A 19947-nucleotide genomic window follows, 5' to 3' on the forward strand; every position below is an offset into this window, starting at 1 on the left:
GCTGCATTGAAATCGCTATCGATATGCAGATCAAACGTAAAGATAAATAGAGTATAGACAGTCCAAAGGAATTCCGAAATTATATAAATTCAAGTCCTGGATTGGAAACCCTAGGGACAACGCAAATGTGACCGTTAATGTAAACCTGGCGGCAGACTGTCAATCCGAAAGATCTGAAACGATATTAGGAGAGATACTCAGGACCGATCGGGATGGAAATGTATTTGGACACACTGTACCCCAGCTAGAGAATACAGTAACTTAGGTCTAGTAAGTTAGATAGCCAGATTTGCTCACTGGGTAGAAAGTGCTTGACTTATAAAATTCTCATGTCGCGGTGTTTGTAGTTAAACTCCTTCGAAACGGCTTGATGATTCTCATGAAATTTTGAGTGTATATTGGGTAGGTCTGATAATCGGACAACATCTATTTTTCACCCCCCTAAATGTTAAGGGTCCACGCCAAACTTTTATTTAAATTTGTTTGATTATGAGTCAGCATTAAAAAAGACATACAACTTCAAATTTTCACCCATCTACGATCAACAGTTACTTTTGTATCGCGATTTTAATATCGGCAATACAACGTTTGCTGGGTCAGCTAGTTTCTTATAATATTTAAAGATTGACGTTTTTGCTGGAAGCGATCACCTACCGTCAAATGAGACCGTTTTAAAATTACAGTAACACATGGATGTGCAGATAGAGTAGGGTAGTATGCTACTTGCAATATTCACATGTGTCCTTCCACGCGGTCTGCAAGTTTACTTTATATTACTTTTGTGTATTCAATGACACCGCTCTAGACCGTGCATACGAGTATACTTAGTTATGTAGTCATGGACGTTGTTGTCGATTGGAAATCAAAAAATATAGAGATACATTACTCAGAGACAAATAAAAAACGATTGTGTTTAGTAAGTATTACTTTAATTTAACAAAACAATCAACAACTGACATATAGCGTCTCATTAACAACAATATAATACACAAAACCAAATTAGGAATAAACTCAAATTGCTTAACCCTTTTTGCCGTGACTATATCCATATTCTTTCCCTCCTGCATGTCCTCCTTTCTTCCCATGGTCGTGGTGATGCGCGTGGTGTTCTTCATGTCCGTGGTGGCCCTTATGACCTTTATGATCTTCATCATAATGACCCTTGTCATGTTGTCCCTTTTTGCCATGGTGCTTTTCATGGTGTCCTTTCTCGTGGTGGCCGCCCTTCTTATGGTGACCCTCTTTGCTATCATGATGGCCATGGAAGTCTCCATGCTTATGGTGATGACCGCCCTTGTGGAAGTCGTCGTAAAACTTGTGTTCCTTGTGGTACTCATCCTTATGTGATTTGTGATGGAAGCCAGTAGTCTTGGAACCTTTTTTGTGACCCTTCTTATGTCCGAATTTACCACCTTTATGACCATGAGCCGCTTCGTGGTGTTCACCGTGGTGGTCATGCTCGTCATGGTGTTTCTTCTTATGGCCACCATGTTCGTCGTGATGACCTTCGTGGTGATGCTTTTCGTGATGCCCATGTTCACCCTTGTCGTGGTGGTGGTGGGATTTATATCCTTTATCCCCCTTTTCTGCATCTTCCTTGTGGTGATGTGCATGGTGTTCTTGACCACCACCAGCTTCGTGGTGACTGTCCTTCGATTCCTTTTTTTCAGTTCCTGCTGGAATTTGATCTATTCTTTGGCTACCAGCATTTTCTGTATCTAATGCAACTTTGGATGCTGACTGTTCATCTTCAACATGTCGGGCATAAGTAAGTGGCCCTATTACGAATATTAATAAAAATATTCGTCTCATTTTTCTGTAAAATACAATATCACGAAATTAGGCTAATGGTTAACTTTTAGCTAAAAGTTTATATTTAATATTATTAATTATTGTTTACATTAGATAGAGTGACTTACCAAACAAAGAGTGTTTGTCGAGCGGTCTAAGGTTATTGTGTACAAACAGAAGTCGCACTTCAAATTTATAGATATCGCTGCTTTGATTGTCGATTGCAGCTCGATCTTAAGCAATAGCATTGCTGCAGATTTCTAGACGAGTGATTCTGTAGACCATGGTGACGACATTAACCAAATTACGTACTCCATATTAACCAATGTTTTCTAAACCTTATTCCAATTATTGTACCGCAATGAAAAAAACATTTAAAATATTAGGTCAAGTCTCATAACTCTCACAAATTGCTCATATAAAAACGTAAACACGAAAACGTACCACAATATTTAAGCTTCGAAAATCAAATGTGTATTTTTGGTAATTTATATAAAGGAAGATTAAGGAAGACCTATTTGGCTGTTTTAATACGGTTATGTAACGGTTTTTAATTTCCCTAATCTTACAGAATAATGAATTAAACGACAGTAAATATAGCTATACAACATCATATATAACACTTCAACCTTATAACTTGTTCAAAAGTCGGGACTTAATTTTAACTTTTTTTCTTTATAAAAATAAAATGAGAAAGTGTTAGCTGTAGAGTTTGGAAAAAGCGAGTAAAAATCAATACACACGAAATATAGTAACAATAAACTTTATTTACAAATATGTAACGAGGAAATAACGGCACTGACAATAATTAAATAAGTATAGCAGGGTTGGATCTCAGTGCTTGCCATGGTGGAATCCCCAGTGTTTCTCGTCGTGGTGGCCTCCTTTCTTGCCATGGTCATGATGATGGTGATGATGCTCTTCGTGGCCACCGTGTCCTTTGTGACCTTTGTGGTCTTCATCATAATGGTGCTTGTCATGATGTCCCTTTTTGCCATGGTGATGCTCATGGTGTCCCGAATGGTGGTGCCCTCCTTTCTTGTGGTGTCCTCCGTGCTCGTCGTGATGCCCATGGTGTTTCCCATGCTTGTGATGTTTCCCTTCCTTGTGATGGTCGTCGTAGAAGTGATGGTCCTTGTGGTATTCATCTTTGTGGTACTTTTTGTGGTATCCTTCTGTTTCCTCTCCCTTGTCGTGATGTTTCTTGTGATGATGCTTGCCTCCTTTGTGGTGATGGCCGTGTTCGTGATGATGGCCGTGGTGATCATCCTCGTCCCAATGCTTTTTGTGACCGCCACCATGCTCGTGATGATGTCCTTCATGATGATGTTTGTGATGATCTCCATGTTCGCCCTTGTGGTGATGATGATGTCCCTTATGGCCTTTGTGTCCCTTTTCACCATGTTCATGATGATGATGGGCGTGGTGTTCTTTGCCGCCGCCTTCCTCGTGGTGATGGCCTTTATGATGGCTGGCGGCTGCGACAAGGTCCACATCTTGACCTATTTCGCGGCCAGAACATGCTACCACGACACATCCTAACAAAGTAAGGGCGACTAGCGTCCTCATTTTGCCGTTTTCCCGCAAGAGTTCTATAAGCTTGATGTTAAAACACTGTGAATGAACTGATTTGTGTTCAGTTGGAGAAGGTATTTATATCAATCATTAAAGTGGTTGATTGCGGCTGGTGAAATTACTGGGCAAGGACGCCACAGCAACCGTTACGCCTATAGGTTATTGCGTCATAGCGCTAACCCCAAAGAAATTGTACTCACAGTTACAAACGATATTGTATTGGAACTTTCTTTTACTGCACTCTTACGACACCTCCAATGTTCTGAATAAAATACTTTAATTGGTTCTTGATTCTAGACCATTCATAATTTCTGTTACACGTGAAAATGTAGTTGTTTTATTTTTTATGAAGTTATCTTAAACATTATTGCATCGTTAGGTACATACTAGTAGCCGCTCGCGAACTCGTCCGTGTAGAAATTGTTAATGTGGCAGTGTGGCTGTTGGAATTGATTTATTTATAATAACATGGTTTTTAAGATTGCAACATGAAACCTTAAATCATTTTGTTCCAAAAATATCACCTGATATTCTCCATATAATATAAGGTATCTGCAGCACGCAGTCTTAAAGTCACGTCATTTCGGAGATTATTCGAGAAGAACTTAATATCTCAATAACTACGAACGCTTGTGTACCTTCTACCATTACTTTTCTCACATTTTTTATTTACTGATTCTCTCTTTTATGTAAGTGCAGCCTTTTTGGGTGTAGGTAAGTAACAGTAACTTGTCATAATATAATTGCTATAATGATCATGTGAACAATACTTTTTTGTTAGAGTAACTAAGCACCTATCTTTTTTAATATTGCCGCAATGTTATAAGATACATAATAGCTTTAAGTGTATACACTTTTATAATAAAGTCCCAGCCACTGTTCAGGCATTATCTATAAATAAATTTAAATGTTTTATAAAAAAATAGCTCTGTCGTAAATCCTATTACTCCACAACTGAATATCGGACAGCCTGGGACTAGATTATGATTTTTATAGCAATAGCAATGAAAGTACAATATTGTATATTTTTATTAAAAAGAGCGCAAAAAAAGAATGCTGGGAGAGTTTCTTGCGCCGCCTCTTCTCTATCATAGCGCCATTTGTTTCTGAAGCGGTAGTAGTATCTAGTATATTAGAAATGACATCAAAAATAATTCTAAAGGAATCCATTTTGAGAAAATAAATGCCTTTTCAGCCCTTTTATGTTACATTTGCTTTATCAAAATGAATTTTTATGGGATGTTGATTGCTATTTGTACAATAATGAAGTAACAATTATTGTCATAGGTGCATATCGTTTTAAAATATTGTGTTATCATAATAAAAAATGTTGGCTTTTTGCATAAGACCTACCATCCAAGAGGGCCTACCATCAACTTTTAATGAGCGATGCGATTCCGATGCAGTTCAGTTTAGGTAAATAATCTGAATCGCTGAAATTCGTACCATGAAGTTCCTTTTACTAAATGGCGTTTGGATCGCTTATGAAGAATGTACGAAAGAAATTTGTCTGTGGTCCGTGGTGTGAGAAAGAGATGACGCTCGACGACTGTATCGTTGCATAAGTTTGTCTCTCTTACTCGAACCATATGCGTTGCGTTTCGATAGCTAAAATGAGGTTCTTTGCGTAGAAAATACTAAAAATAAATTTTAAAATTGCACTTTATAGCGTCAAACTATAAACCGTTAAGTCCTATTTGTACTTATTAAATGTTTGCTTAGATGTTTTCGACGATCTGGTTAAGATCGCCGGAATACGTTGGATGAGGGCAACGCAGGACTGATTGTCGTGGAAATCTTTGGGGGAGACCTTTGTCCAGCAGGCAGTGGACGTTTTCCGGTTGATGATGATGATGAGACGTGTAAAATACCCTCTTTATGACTTTTTCATTAAACTATGCCCGAGCCTAAAATCGATGCTAGATATTAAGCTATTTTAAAATTTTAACTTGTTTCACTCGTCTTAGAGTATGTCAGTAAACAAATCCTGCAAGTTAAATTTAAATAATAATAATAAACTTTATTGGCAACATAATTACACTGCAGGACATATTAGGTCGAAATTTACGTCATTAAAAAAGGAACCCTTAACAAAATAAGTGTAATACATATTGTGTAACAATAATAAAGAATAATTAATACAGACCTTGTGGAATTTAAAAAGAAATATGAAAACAATATCATTGAGGAGCAGTGCAATCACTTTAGTGTTGCCAATCGGAGGCCCACTCAGTATACGTCAAGCCATCTGAGGCTCGACACTGATTTTCAATTTGATCGAGATCTGTATAGATGGATATGTATAGGTACCGACCACAAATCATTTCTATGATCGGCTAAATCTGGATTAGTTTCAGATAAAGGTCAATAGGTGGGACAGTACCAAATTTTGTGATGGCCTGTAATGACGAAACACTTAAGGCTTCTTCTGGACGGTTAACATCAGGAACATTTAAATGCGCTTCCATATTGGTTTACGCTGAAACTGTTTACTGCCAAACAGATATAAAACAAAAACATTTTTTTTAAAAAGAAGCCTCTTCTACTTGTAGTTATACATTATTTCTTAGCCTTTGTCCAGCAGTGGACGTCATTCACTTATTTATTAATACGGCTTTACACACGTTTTATCGTTGTTGGTACTGACTAGCTTCGGACCATTTGCAAGTCCTTCATCAGGGTGAGTCTAGTGGGTTCGCTTTTACTGCGGACTTGGACGTTCGTAGTTTAGCTCGTTTTAGTAATTTAATCCTTGTTATTCAATTTCAAGAGCATGGCAAGTTCTGAGAAGTATTTGAAGTTAAAAATTCTTTAGGCGCATTTTTCATCCTATATTTGCGGACTGAACACAAATTCAAAAAATATTTTAAAGCTTCTTTGACACAAAAGGCTACGTTATATAGAGGATAATGATGCATGGTTCTTGTCTGATTTTGCGCAGGCCACCTAAAATTATCTACTATTGTATTTAGTAAGCTTAGTTGTTATATGATTTAAAGATGGGCTGGGAGTTTCATAGTAGTTCTTCTCTCCATGTCACAGCTCCTTTACTAACTGATGTAGCTTCATGACTTTTACCAAGTGTTGTTGGATATGTTATGTTATTGTCGCTCCCTATGGTAAATAAATATTTCTATTTCTATTGATTCAAAATTGATCAGTCATAGTCGGCCATGTTACGCTGGTTTGAGTAAAGTCTGCTGAAGTCGACTAAAGGAGACAGAAGTTTTCAATTTTGTCGTGTGTTCAAAGATCAAGAATTGTAACTATGACCGAAAAGCCAATGATTCTGCTGTATTTAAAATAATCGAATTTATCGAATCTCTCTCGCGAAACTCCAAGTACATACCTATATCTTCTTTAGGAGCAAATATAATTTATTCTGTAATATTATATTGAAAATGCATGTTATCAAACATTATATAGACGGTCAACATGCTCTTAATTCATGTAAAATCATACTATTATAAAATTAACATAATTTTATTTTCAAAATGATGGTCTTCTATACATCCCTTCTTTACTTCTTTTTAATAGCGCAATATCCCGTGAAATCATGAGTAGTGATAACGATGAGCAAAGCTTAAAGTCTGACAACGTAACAGGTCCATTTGACGTTTAGACATGTGCCTAAAGAGTACATTTAAAAATAAATAATAGTTAAAAATAACTAAAATCACGTTTTATATAAAATTCAACTAAAAAATAGAAAATAAATTTAAATTGAAAATAGTGTAAAAAAATATATTTTATTGTAAAAAAAAAGCGTGGGGTGTAGAATAATTATTATTTTAATAATATCTTAAAAAGCACCCCACGCTATTATTTATTTTTCATTTTTTAGTTAAATTTTCTATAAAAGCGTATTTTTAATACTATTAAGTACTTTAACATCAATTCCTGCCTTATCGACTATAGATGAAAGTTATATAAATTAAAAAAATAATATTTTGCAAATTGAAAAATTGAATAATTTTATCAAATTAGTGTAATGTCATCGGTTCTCGATAAATCTACAAAGTTTGAACGAAATCTAGCCGTTTAAAGTGGGTCAAAATCGCGCCCAAAGAAGTCGGTTACAAACATACAAACATACAGGTGAAAGCGTATAAAAAGTGATTTCCCATGGGCAACAAATAAACCACAACCACCCCTAACCTATTCTAATCTAACACGAGTGGTATGTTTCTTAGCACAGAGCGCTCGTTCGACAATTGCACCTTTTTCTGCCGACAAGCAAATGCTAGCGGAATTACTGGGCTAATGAGACATACCTCAAAGAGAGAAAAAAAAAAGAAAAAAGATGTACCTATATTACCGCTATGTGTTATTAGAAACAATATGCGAAAACTATTAAATGGTGTAAAATGTTCACACTATTATTTAGTAATTAAGTTATTGTAACACTGTAAGTTTTCCAAATAAAATAAAAAAATAAAAAATAAATACCTAACATCTAATATCTCAAAGTGATGAACGTAACTGCTATGCCGCACAGAATTTTGTGTTCAATCAAGAATCTAGAAGGGCACTACATTGCTTTTTTGCTCAAAATATTGATTGTCATTATTATAACACTTGAAAAATAAGGGATTGCTTGTAACTATTTATAGTAGGCTTTAAGTGTAAATGTATACACTTTTATAATAAAATCCAATTCGCTGTTCAGGCATTATCCATAAATAAATTTAAATGTTTCAAAAAAGCTGGATATCTAAGCGATCGGACAGCCTGGGACTAGATAATGATTATTTTATAGCAATAACAATGACAGCACAATATTGTATATTTTATTATATTAAAAAGAGCGTGAAAAGAATGCTGGGAGAGTTTCTTGCGCCATTTCTTCTCTCTCAGAGCGCCATTTGTTTCCGAAGCGGTAGTAGTATCTACTATTAGAAAGATATGTAGGTATATACTTAAAATAAATGCCTTTTATTGAAATGAGCAGGGCGTATTATTTAATAAAATATAAAGTAAACGATTTTCTCGTCTCGTCACTTCTTTTTGCTAATTTAAATCTGTGAATTATTTAATTTTAGGTACGTTTAGTTCTCAGTTAAAGTTGAGCCTGCTAGATATCGTGATGCTGTTATCTATCTAATAAATTCTATTTTTGTTTCAAATCAAACTTTAAATGGGATTGATCACCAATACAGGGCTATATATTAGATATTATTCCCTAATATTATGATTTCAATTAAAAACAGTTAAATTATTTTAATAGCATTTACTTTTTCTTATAAAACATAAAAACAGTAACAAAATTCATGAACAACAATAATATTGTACGACAGTGTACACAGTCCGGCGCGCGACGGTTAATGCTTGCCGTGGTGGAAGCCCCAGTCTTTATGGTCGTGGTGGCCGCCCTTCTTGCCGTGGTCGTGGTGGTCGTGATGATGTTCATCATGTCCATGGTGTCCCTTGTGTCCGTGGTGGCCCTCGTCGTGATGGTGATGGTCATGGTGGCCATGCTTGCCGTGGTGCCCCTCGTGGTGTCCGGAGTGGTGGTGGCCTCCCTTCTTGTGGTGGTGGCCGTGGTCCTCGTGGTGTCCGTGGTGGTGTCCGTGCTTGTGGTGTTTGCCCTCGTCGTGGTGGCCGTCGTGGAAGTGGTGGTCCTTGTGGAAGTGGTCCTTGTGGTACTTCTTGTGGTATCCGTCGGTCTTCTCCCCCTTGTCGTGGTGCTCGTGATGGCCGTGCTTCTCGCCCTTGTGGTGGTGTCCATGTTCGTGGTGGTCTCCGTGGTGGTCGTGCTCGTCCCAGTGCTTCTTGTGTCCGCCGCCGTGCTCGTGGTGATGCCCTTCATGGTGGTGATGGCCATGATGTCCCTCGTCGCCCTTGTGGTGGTGGTGATGGCCGTGGTGACCTTTACCCCCCTTGCCTCCGTGGTGGTGGTGATGATGAGCATGGTGGTCGTGTCCGCCGCCGTGCTCGTGATGGTGCCCCTTGTGGTGGCTGGCCGCTATGGCCTGGTCATCAGCCTCGGTGGCGGCGCATAACGCCACCAGGCACAGCGCTCCTAAAGCAACTATAACCTTCATCACTGGTCAGGTGTTGTTATTGGTCGTGGTGTACCAACGGAAGTCCGGTTGTAACTGACCTCTGAACGCCGATGGACGGTTTTATACTTGTGAGTAGTCGACTCGTCAGTAGCGGTTAGGAAACGTTCTGAAATTGTTTCTAACCGAACGTTCAAGGTCAACGAAAACTGATTCGACCCCAACTTAAATATTGTGACAATTATATATCAGTAGGTATTCAATGTTTTGGTGTAAATATTTAGATAATAAAATCAGCAAATCAAATATAACATTTTAATTTCGATACGGTTATCACGTTGAGAGATTTGAGATGGTCCTCACTGCATGACCAAATACTAAACTTAGGAAATAGAGAGATATTCATAATGCTAATGGTTTTTGGAAAGTTTGATGTATGAGCGTATCATAACAATTTTTTTTAAATTTATTTTTATTAGAAAAATAATTGTCATGTCTATTTAAACAAAGTTAAATAAATAAAAGGAAATGATTTATAAGCATAATAACTTATATATAAAGACAACTAGCTGACCCAGCAAACGTTGTATTGCCGATATTAAAATCGCGATAGAAAAGTAACTGTTGATCGTAGATGGGTGAAAATTTGAAGTTGTATGTATTTTTTAATGCTGACTCATAATCAAACAAATAAAAAAAAAATGTCAAAAAAATTAAAATAAAAAAAAAATGGCGTGGACCACCCTTAACATTTAGGGGGATGAAAAATAGATGTCCGATTCTCAGACCTACCCAATATGCACTCAAAATTTCATGAGAATCGGTCAAGCCGTTTCGAAGAAGTTTAACTACAAACACCGCGACATGAGAATTTTATATATTAGATTCACTTTATACGAATACTTTATGTAATGTTCCTGCTATCCACAATGTTATGGTTTCGTACCCAAGAGTCCGAGCTATTCTAAATATGAACCACAAAAGTCAACAGTTGGAATTTAGTGTATAAACAATAATTGCCATAAAACTAAAAAAATAATATGTTTATTTTACATAAGTGTTTAAAAGTAAAAAACGTGCTATAGCACTATAGTTATATAAAGACCTGTAGTTCTTCTTTACATTTTAAACATTTTTTAATGCGATCGAACCATTTTTTAAAACAGGAGGACCACAGATCTGAAGGCATGTTTTTTACGTGCTAATTGAACGCTATCTCTGCCTCTTCGGAATTGGTAAAAGTGAAACCTCTATCATCAAATCTTTAATTTTGGGGAAAATACAGAAATCACAGGGTGCCTCCAAACCCAACCTCTCTCAAATTCAGCAAACCATCGCCTCACGGTGCTCAAGCAAGGTGCATCTCTCCCAAAAGTATTTTGAAGACGAACGGCGCAGTCTTGTGTAGAGAGAGAATTTTTAAAATCATAAAAAATCATCGCTCTAAAAACTTTTCCACTTAATTCCATTTTCGTTGCGTACGTTGAACTTTGATGTGTGATATAAAACAATTGACAAATGATTTCCCGCCAATCGTTTTTTTTTATAACTAAGAAGGTTGCAACGTTTTCAAAAATATAACAATCGATATTCAAATAGTTCCTATAAGCTACAAGTGCAAAATTTTCAGTGTACCCCATGTAGTGGAGTCGTTCGAAAATAATTTGACAAAACGAAGTAGTTGACCTCATAGTGATACATCCTGCCCATTACAATGCAGTGTCGCTCAGTATTTTTAAATTGAACTTATTTTTTTTTATGGAATAGGAGGACAAACGAGCGTACCTGTTGTTAAGTGATCACCGCCGCCCACAATATCTTGCAGCACCACAGGAATCACAGGAGCGTTGCCGGCCTTTAAGGAAGGTGTACGCGCTTTCTTTGAAGGTACCCATGTCGTATCGTCCCGGAAACACCGCACAAGGAAGCTCATTCCACAGCTTTGTAGTACGTGGAAGAAAGCTCCTTGAAAACCGCACTGTGGAGGACCGCCACACATCCAGATGGTGAGGATGATATCCTAACTTGTGGCGTGTCGTGCGAAGTTGGAAGGTGGAAATGAAACTTAAAATCGGCATCGGAGTTACGCTCGTCACTGAAACACAAGATGTTAAGTCTAATTAGCCTATTTATTTCGAAAGCCATAGCGGTCTTGAAACCGAAGCACAAATAACTTGCAAATAAATATTTCACGGCAGAAAAAGGTTCCGCTGTGGTACAAACCCGTGGTATCGTAGTAGAGATGATAATCTAGTTTGACGCACTAGAGTGAGAAACAGACTACTACTACCCAGCACTCGGTAAATGGTTCAATCACACATGAGCCATACATTTGAAATTATCTCGAAATATCCGGGAACTCAACAATACTTGAATTACATATAAGATATCCCGTTTGATATTAATATTATCATACATTAGTCAAACCGCATGGTTTTAATAGTTTAGTGACATTATATTTTCAATAGGTACTACCCACTGACCTGTATTAAAATTTAAAATACCACTGGACAGACTGTTCCATATGTTTGACAGCAAATTATTTTGTGCCTATTTGAAGCGCCACTCGCGAGCGCCCAGAGAACTAATTATGACGTATAATACAAATGGCTGCGAGTGAAACGTACAATACTCTGAAATATTTTTGCATTTAGAATTAATTTCGTTTGTTTTCCGTGGTATTTATACTTCAGGAATCAACGTAATAAAGTACACAATTTTTTTTGTAAATAGTTTTCCTATCGATGCTTGTTTAGCTGATGTTGTCATATAAAAATAAAGGAACCCTGACTTCTTTTCAAGATAAGCCAACGACTTCAAACACTACTAAACACATTCTTTAAATTTTCATCATTCAAACACAAAATTTTGAAAATTGAATATTCTTTTATTCAATTCAGCCACGCTTCAATGCGGCCAATTCCAAAATCTGCCTAAATAAACTGCTAATAGAGTCCAAATGTGTTTGAAATATTTAGAATTTTTGGAAAACAATATTTTTTGTACATAATATTATATTTGTAACCAGCTAGTATAATAAACTTCACGCATCTTACTTTGAAATGACAGACTATAATGAAAGTGTTAATCCCTCATTCATGAGTGAAATTACCAAAAAACCGCTTCTTTTTGCGCACTCACCTCATCTAATGAACTTTGCGTAAAATTTCAGTTTTCTCTCCTGTGATGGCTCTGTCGATGTGCAGATTAGAGTATTCTTGTATGCCAGTGTTTTTTTTATTGATAATAAGGGACGAGACGAGCAGGACGTTCAGCTGGTACTTGCTTCAGATGGTAATTGATACGCCCTACCTATTACAATGCAGTGCCGTTCAGGATTCTTGAAAAAAAAATTCTGAGCGGCAATACAATTGCGCTCGTCACCTTGAGACATAAGATGTTGAGTCTCATTTGCCCAGTAATTTCACTAGCTACGGCGCCCTTCAGACCGAAACACAGTAATGTTTACACATTAATGCTTCACGGCAGATATAGGCACCGTTGTGCTACCCATAATCTAGCCGACTGCCTGTTCAAAGGAGCCTCCCACTGGTGGCCAGGAAGGTTGTCAACGAGTTAAGATGGAACTTATTCCGTTTTAAAATTATGTAGCGTGAAATATAGAGCACAAAGTGTGTCAGGTTTTGCTGTTTATTACATAATATTATTTTTTTTTTATAAGAGGGGGTAGAAGGGTATGTGTCAGTGTTAACCGAGACTGAATAGACGCCATTGAAATGTGGTGCTGGAGAAAAATGCTGCAGATTCCATGGACCGCCTTTCGCACCAACGTGTCTATTCTAAGAGCACTTAACGTCAAAACCAGACTTTCCACAATATGCAGAAGTAGGATGCTGGAATTCTTTGGACATATTGCTCGTAAAGTAAGGGTCATAATCTGGAATAGCTGATGGTGACAGGCAAGGTAGATGGCAGGCGTCTCAGAGGCCGCAGTCCCACGAGATGGTCAGACCAAATACGATCTGCTCTAACCATCAACTTCTATGATGCCCTTCATAAGGCTAAGGATCGCAGCAGATGGAGGGGAATCGTACGGGAGAAACTGATGCAGCGGGGGAGTCACGACCCTCAGTAATGAGGAAAACGACGCGAGGAGGAGTCAGTGTTAAAGCAAACGTCAAGAGATTCGTTGCCAACCGCGGAGTCAAAAGCGGAGTATAATCTACGCTTGACGGTCCCCAAGTCGTTTGGTTCGGGAAAAGTGCAATCGGTAATTGATTCTACAAAGTGATACCAAGAGGGAAAAAGTTGAAGCAACACACGCGGTTGTAGAATGCCAGACGTCATCTGCATGATGCGGATGGACCTTTGCATTTTGACGTAATGTCCAAATGTGTTTGTAATTTAATATAACATGTTCAAATTTAATCACTCTATTCCTTCATCACAGACTTTACAATTAGTATAGGTACCTAGTTTTTTAACTTTTTTTAAAAGCATTTATTATGAAGACTTACAGCTATGTTTAACAATTCTGACATCTACTTCTATATCTAACCGAAAGCCATTTACTAGATTTTTTTCACATATACTTTTGACAGCATTCGTACAATTTCAATTAGTTTTACTTATTTTCCTTGTGTAACATTACACTAAAGATACAATTTATATTACTCCTATTAATACCATTTATTTGAAAATATGAAAGTTTATAGGTTTAATTATTACCTACCCAATTACGCAACGGATAACTTCACCTCTTAGATAATTTATTCGTCTAGATCTAGACGCTTTTTTTTTATGAAATAGGAGGACAAACGAGCCACAATCTCTTGCAACACCAGAGGAATCACAGGAGCGTTGCCGGCCTTTAAGGAAAGTAACGCGCTTTTTTTGAAGGTACCCATGTCGTATCGTCCCGGAAACACCGCATAAGGAAGCTAAATCCACAGCTTGTCTAGGCAACCGATTAAAACAGGCCAGGTGTATTACTTTAGTGTGCGTAACAACCTACGTCTTACACTCGTGATTTGTATGTCTCTTTGTGTTAGTGTGCGTGCATTGCACAAAATAGAGGTTAACTGTGAACCTTATTTTTTTAACCTTTTCACAGATGTCTATGTACGTGAGTCTATACTATCTAGTATCGTATCTAAGCTTCACTTTTTTATTGGACTTTCCATCGAGTGAGCCACTTGCCCGTTGGCTCCCCTCATATAAAAAACCTTCAGGTACTTTTTGCATTTCAATCTTTATCCAATCTGGAGCGTCCTTGCATTGATGGGATTAATAAAATTATATTAAAAATATTCCTCAAAAGTGTGTTGTCCTTCTTACAAAACATTTTAACCTTTGCTTAAGCGTTATGTATTTCTCCACTAGCTGGAAGGTAGCCAAAGTTATCCCCCTAAAAAAGGAATCCCAGGAACGGATCTTTGTATTCCAACTAACCCCTAGGAAAAATATTTTTAAAAAGCTATCACTGATCGCATATTCAAACACATGAAACCTTTCCTGTTAGATGAGCAATTCAGCTTCCGTAGTCGCATTCTACAGTCCAGCAAATTGCTCGCGTGAGTGAACATATATCATAAAATTTAAATCTCTTAAATTCAACAGGTATGTTCCTCCTAGACTTAGAAAAGGCATTTGACAGTGTCTGGCATGATGGATTGATACACAAATTAATTACTTATAATGTCGTGTTCCTCTAAATCTCGGGAAAATCATAAATTCTTACCTGACCAACCGTTACTTAAGTGTCCAAATCGGTGGAGACATAACAATACCATATCAAGTACCCGCAGGCGTCCCTCAAGGTTCAGTCCTAGGGCCACTCTTGTTTGGGGATATCGTTAAGGAAGATTCTTAACGATATCCCCAAACAACCGCATACTCAACTTGCATGCTTCGCCGACAACTTATTACCTTTGCCATCAAATATAAATTAATAATTGCTTAATACTAAGCTAAACATATGGAATATTTTAGTAAACAAATGTTCCCTACCTCTCCAAAGGTACACATTAAAATATCAAATGTCTGTTATTATTATAAGTAAATAAATCATACAAATAAAGATAAATCTCCCACGTTAAAACATACTCACTGACCACATTCTATAAGGCAATGTCGCCGTTGAAAGGTATTGGAATTTAAGATGTGTGATGATAATGTTATTTCCTTGACTGTGTCAAGTAATTTATTTATTAATTAGGAAGCCAACGTGCATACAACTATCTTAATCTATAGATACATTTAAAAATTCTTTTATAATGTTGTATACTCCACTTACAGGCTAACTCGACATGCTTAATAGTATTATATACATCCTTTGTTAAGCTAAAACTTTTGAAAAAAATTTTTGAAAAATTTAACAAATTAAAGCCGCAAGCAAAAGGCTGATAAGACTAATGTACTCTCTCTATATATTTTTTATTTAAATAAAGAACTTTTAAAATGAAAAAATAGTTGTAGCGTCGGTGAAGCAATAGGTTGAACTGTTGAACTATCACCACGTTTTCGATTTTCGAATTCATAAAATATATGCGATTATTCAACGCATTGTAACAACGCTCTTATGATTCCTCTAGTGTTACAAGAGAGTACAAACTGCGGTGATCACTTACTATTATTAATACTTTTTACACTGTGTATTGTACCATTATGAAGGTGGCATGTTCACTCTGTGATCAAACCCTCTATAAATAAATTAAGATTAATAAAAAATGGGACGGGCAATTGTGAACGGATTTTTTAATTAATTACTTTGTTAAAAAATATATCTATTTAATGAGGAATCAATTTGGATATCTCTTTGAAACAAATTCGATTCAAAATACGTATTTCATAGTATCTGATAATCCTTAATTATACTAGTAGCTCGTTTTATATTAGAAAGATATAGAAATCAGCGAGTGTGATGCCCATTTGAAGGCATGGATGACCTTCGCAAGCAACGAAGTGCTCGAGTATACTTCAAATTCTCACTGAAAGAATCAGTGATATTACTAACCGACTTAAAAAACGGATGAGGTTCAACATTTTTTATATGTTTGCTACTACGTATCTCTACGTAATTTTTTTTGGCAGTTGAATGGGTATACCTTTCGACTGGTGCCATTGTGAAAAGATCTGACGATGTCGAATCAATGAGTAAATACCAATATAAGTGAAATCCTCAATTTTAATTGCAATACATTTATTTTTACAAGAAGGATTTAGATACGGAAAGTTGGTATTAGTTGGTGAAGCAAGATGTTTTACCGTTTTGCTCTACTAAAAAAGCAACTTGCTGCGGACAAATTGAAACACATCCACTGGAAATGCCTTTCTCTAAAAGATTTTTTCTGTACGCGCATATAAACACACGCCCACACGCAAACACACACACACACTTACATACACTTGCAAGGGTGAATAAGAACTTTTTTTTTAATATTACACTTTATAAAAAAGATAGCTTAAGTAGGTAATCGGGGAGCTATAATACATCCACCCCCACTTGACACCTTAGGGAGGAGGGGATGGCTGAAAAACAGCGCTGCATTATTCCATGTCAGGCTCAGCTTCAGCCTTAGAGTTCTTTTGCCTATTGTTTCATCGCGTACCATAATTATTCATTTTATTCTTGTTGTATATAAAACTATTTTTTTTACTATTTATATACTGTGTGTATGCATGTTTGAAGACGGCGCATTTCTTTGTACACAGTGATTTGTCTGACAATAATATCTTCACACTACCCAACGAACCAAATACATCTCAATAAAATTTTCTTTCATAACCTACGCGGTGCATTTACAATTATTTAATACAGACATATCTGATCAGTCGATCCTTTCATTTTTACCGCCTTTATTTGGTTTGCGTTAAGCTTTTTTCCGATTGATTTAACTTATAGCACGCCTTTGTGGAACATACATGTATAGGTGGGCTCACAATAGATATAATATCTTTGTGTTTGAGTGTGCTGTTTGATTAAGTACGCTTATGAATTTAATAGGTTAAACCGTCTCGAAAAGTTATCCAACCTCATATGAAATCCACCTAGAAAATAAAATAAATATTTGAAATGTCTGTTTTGATAATAAATTATTATACGTACAATTTAATAATCAATAAGATTATAATTTTTACTAAGTGCATTTAAATGTTAATATTTATATTTGCCTGTTTGATGTTTTTGTGTCTACTTTCACTGGCAGACAGCGCATGTTTTAACTTTTTGTTATTTAGGAATGTTTTAATTTTACTTTAAAGTAGCCTAAAAGAAGCTCATTCGCAAGAAGGTTAAAGGATAATGATAATGAATATGCCAGTGTGGTTTATTATGAGAAATAGATAGTGACGAGACAAATTAAAAGTTCATGTGATGAACTGATACCAATGTCCTGCCCATCACGATGTACTACCCCTCAGGATTCACTCCCTGCTGCAGCCGGATAGTTTTCGAGATCTGACCCTGGAGATGAACTAACATAAAAAGGTTTCTAAATAAACACTTCAATGCTTCGATATATCGATTGTCAATGTGGCACCTCAGGAGAGACTGATGCACCGCCCAGGTCTCGATCGAATCGAAGGCTTCCTCATAGATAACGAACGCCAAGCATAGTAGCTGGTTATACTCCTCCGTCTTCTGTATAACATGCGCCCTCCTATTTATTGATTTGTTTATGAGAATGAAAACAAAAATTATTTTGAATCTTACAATACAGTAGCGAAGCGTGCGAGAGAAAGAAACATCTCTAACGGAAATACATCAAGAGAGAAAGGGAACGTGCATCTTTTGTTACTGTAACCGATGTTGATTGTCAAGTCCTAAAAGTCAACCACGCTTGGCATTAGAAGAAAGAAAGAGAGAAAATAATTTTTTCTGCCACTAGGATTAATAGAGTTTTTATTAAATTATTTTAAATTGCACAATTGGAATTCCCCTTAGCATAATAGATGATATGATCAGCGCTGGTCATCCATAAAACCCCAGGAACTAAAATGATATAAAAATAAAATAGAAATAAAAATTCCATAAAATTTCGTGACTTGATCTAATTCAACAAAATGTAGTAATATAAGTAAGTACAAGAAAGTACATAGTAATTATTGCACGTGAATACATCTGCAAATTCTGTTTATTTTAACAATCAATCTGAAAAAACTTATGACAACCACAGTTTATATAATTTATTTTGTCAAGTAATACTATATTATAGTACAAGTGTGTTAACTTGCACACTATACACAAGGCTGTGGGTTGCAGCCCGAACCGTAGGCGAGGGCGTAAATCGGCCGAGTGTCTAGTGAGCAAGTTGCTCACGAGTTTCATACGCACTTTTTTAAGAAATTTTCTAAAGCAGCCAGGAAAAAAAATTTGTATATGACAGGGTTAAATCTATCAATTGTTCATCTTCTGTACTAAAAAATGACATAACACACAGCAACAAATGCAATAGAAACAAATTGATTTAATATAGCCATACAGCCTATAATTCCTCCAAATTATAATTTTAGCGATAAAATGCATTAATTTTGTATAATTACATATAGTGTAATTCACAATAATGTTTTCACATTTGTTTGTTCCAAAAATGTAAAAAGAATTTGAAAAAAAAAAAAAAACTATATTACCCGGTTAGGTTGAAAATGATCTGTTTACTCTCTGAATTTGCAGTTACTAACTTTGTAGGAATAATTCTAAGTATTATGCACTAGTATCTGACGATCTAATAAGGCTCACTTTAAGAGCGTGTGTTGAAAAAGTGGTAACTGTACTTTTTGATGAGTATTAACGAACGCTTTAATTTTACTGCGAAAACTTAAAACGTAACTTGGATACTAGCTCCTTGGTATTTGTAATACTAAACCAATAGCTAACGCATATGTTGCAAAATTTATGTATTTGTATTCGTGTTTATAATAAGTTTCCGAGTAGCATTAAGAATTCTAGATTATTTAAGAATAAGCTATATAGTTGGCTGAATACTTATAAGTTTTATAGTGTTAAGGGATTTATGGATAAGAAATTCCGATATTAATAATTTGTTATTTATTATTGTATTGAGTTAAATATTTGCATGCTAGGAATAGTGCTAGCAAAACATAATATAAGCTCATTATTATAATATTTTAACACCATTGTATACTATGTTTTTTTGCAAATTTCGTTAAAATCGTTCCTAACTACAACATCACGTTTTAAGGAATTCGTGTTTATAGATTCATAAATATTAGTCTACTCCTTTCATGTGGGTTTGGCTACTAAGTCATTATGTAATTTAAAGAGTGACAGTAGGGCTGCCATTTTTTGTCAGTCCGTTAATATGAATAACGTGACCAGTTTTGTGTTCTTAACTCAATTTCGACATGATTGTGGTTTGGAACGTTTTTCTGGAATTACGTCAGTCATCTACACAGCAGTATATAAGTCTATGGTTTGAATCATGTGTATTCTTGTGACAATTAAAGTATTAAGGTTCAGGAGCTAAAGACGTTTGATCGTCAGACACTCGTTAATTTGTGCAGTTCGTAAGTAGTCCGGCCGTGCAAGAAATAAGTTACACAAGTGTCGCACGGAATAAGTTCACGATCGCCACGCTCCACTGAACACTTTCCTAAA

The 19947-nt window shown here is 36.2% G+C and overlaps 3 protein-coding genes across 3 annotated transcripts; all 3 read right to left on the reverse strand.

Annotated features, from left to right (window-relative positions):
- Window positions 1-918: 918 nt before the first annotated feature.
- LOC126971678 (histidine-rich glycoprotein-like) lies at window positions 919-1950 on the reverse strand. Its single transcript, XM_050818068.1, has 2 exons — window positions 1920-1950; window positions 919-1816 (listed from the first exon to the last, which is right to left on the reverse strand). The coding sequence occupies exon 2, from the start codon at window positions 1810-1812 to the stop codon at window positions 1021-1023; it is 792 nt and encodes a 263-aa protein (XP_050674025.1). The 5' UTR covers window positions 1813-1816; window positions 1920-1950; the 3' UTR covers window positions 919-1020.
- A 588-nt stretch (window positions 1951-2538) lies between these two features.
- LOC126971684 (histidine-rich glycoprotein-like) lies at window positions 2539-3401 on the reverse strand. Its single transcript, XM_050818076.1, has one exon. It carries the CDS (start codon window positions 3358-3360, stop codon window positions 2626-2628), a length of 735 nt encoding a protein of 244 aa, XP_050674033.1. The 5' UTR covers window positions 3361-3401; the 3' UTR covers window positions 2539-2625.
- Window positions 3402-8581: 5180 nt separating this feature from the next.
- LOC126971689 (histidine-rich glycoprotein-like) lies at window positions 8582-9445 on the reverse strand. Its single transcript, XM_050818084.1, has one exon. The coding sequence runs from the start codon at window positions 9408-9410 to the stop codon at window positions 8688-8690; it is 723 nt and encodes a 240-aa protein (XP_050674041.1). The 5' UTR covers window positions 9411-9445; the 3' UTR covers window positions 8582-8687.
- Between the last annotated feature and the right edge of the window lie 10502 nt (window positions 9446-19947).

The sequence above is a fragment of the Leptidea sinapis genome, chromosome 24, assembly GCF_905404315.1.
Source record: "Leptidea sinapis chromosome 24, ilLepSina1.1, whole genome shotgun sequence".
NCBI lineage: Eukaryota > Metazoa > Arthropoda > Insecta > Lepidoptera > Pieridae > Leptidea > Leptidea sinapis.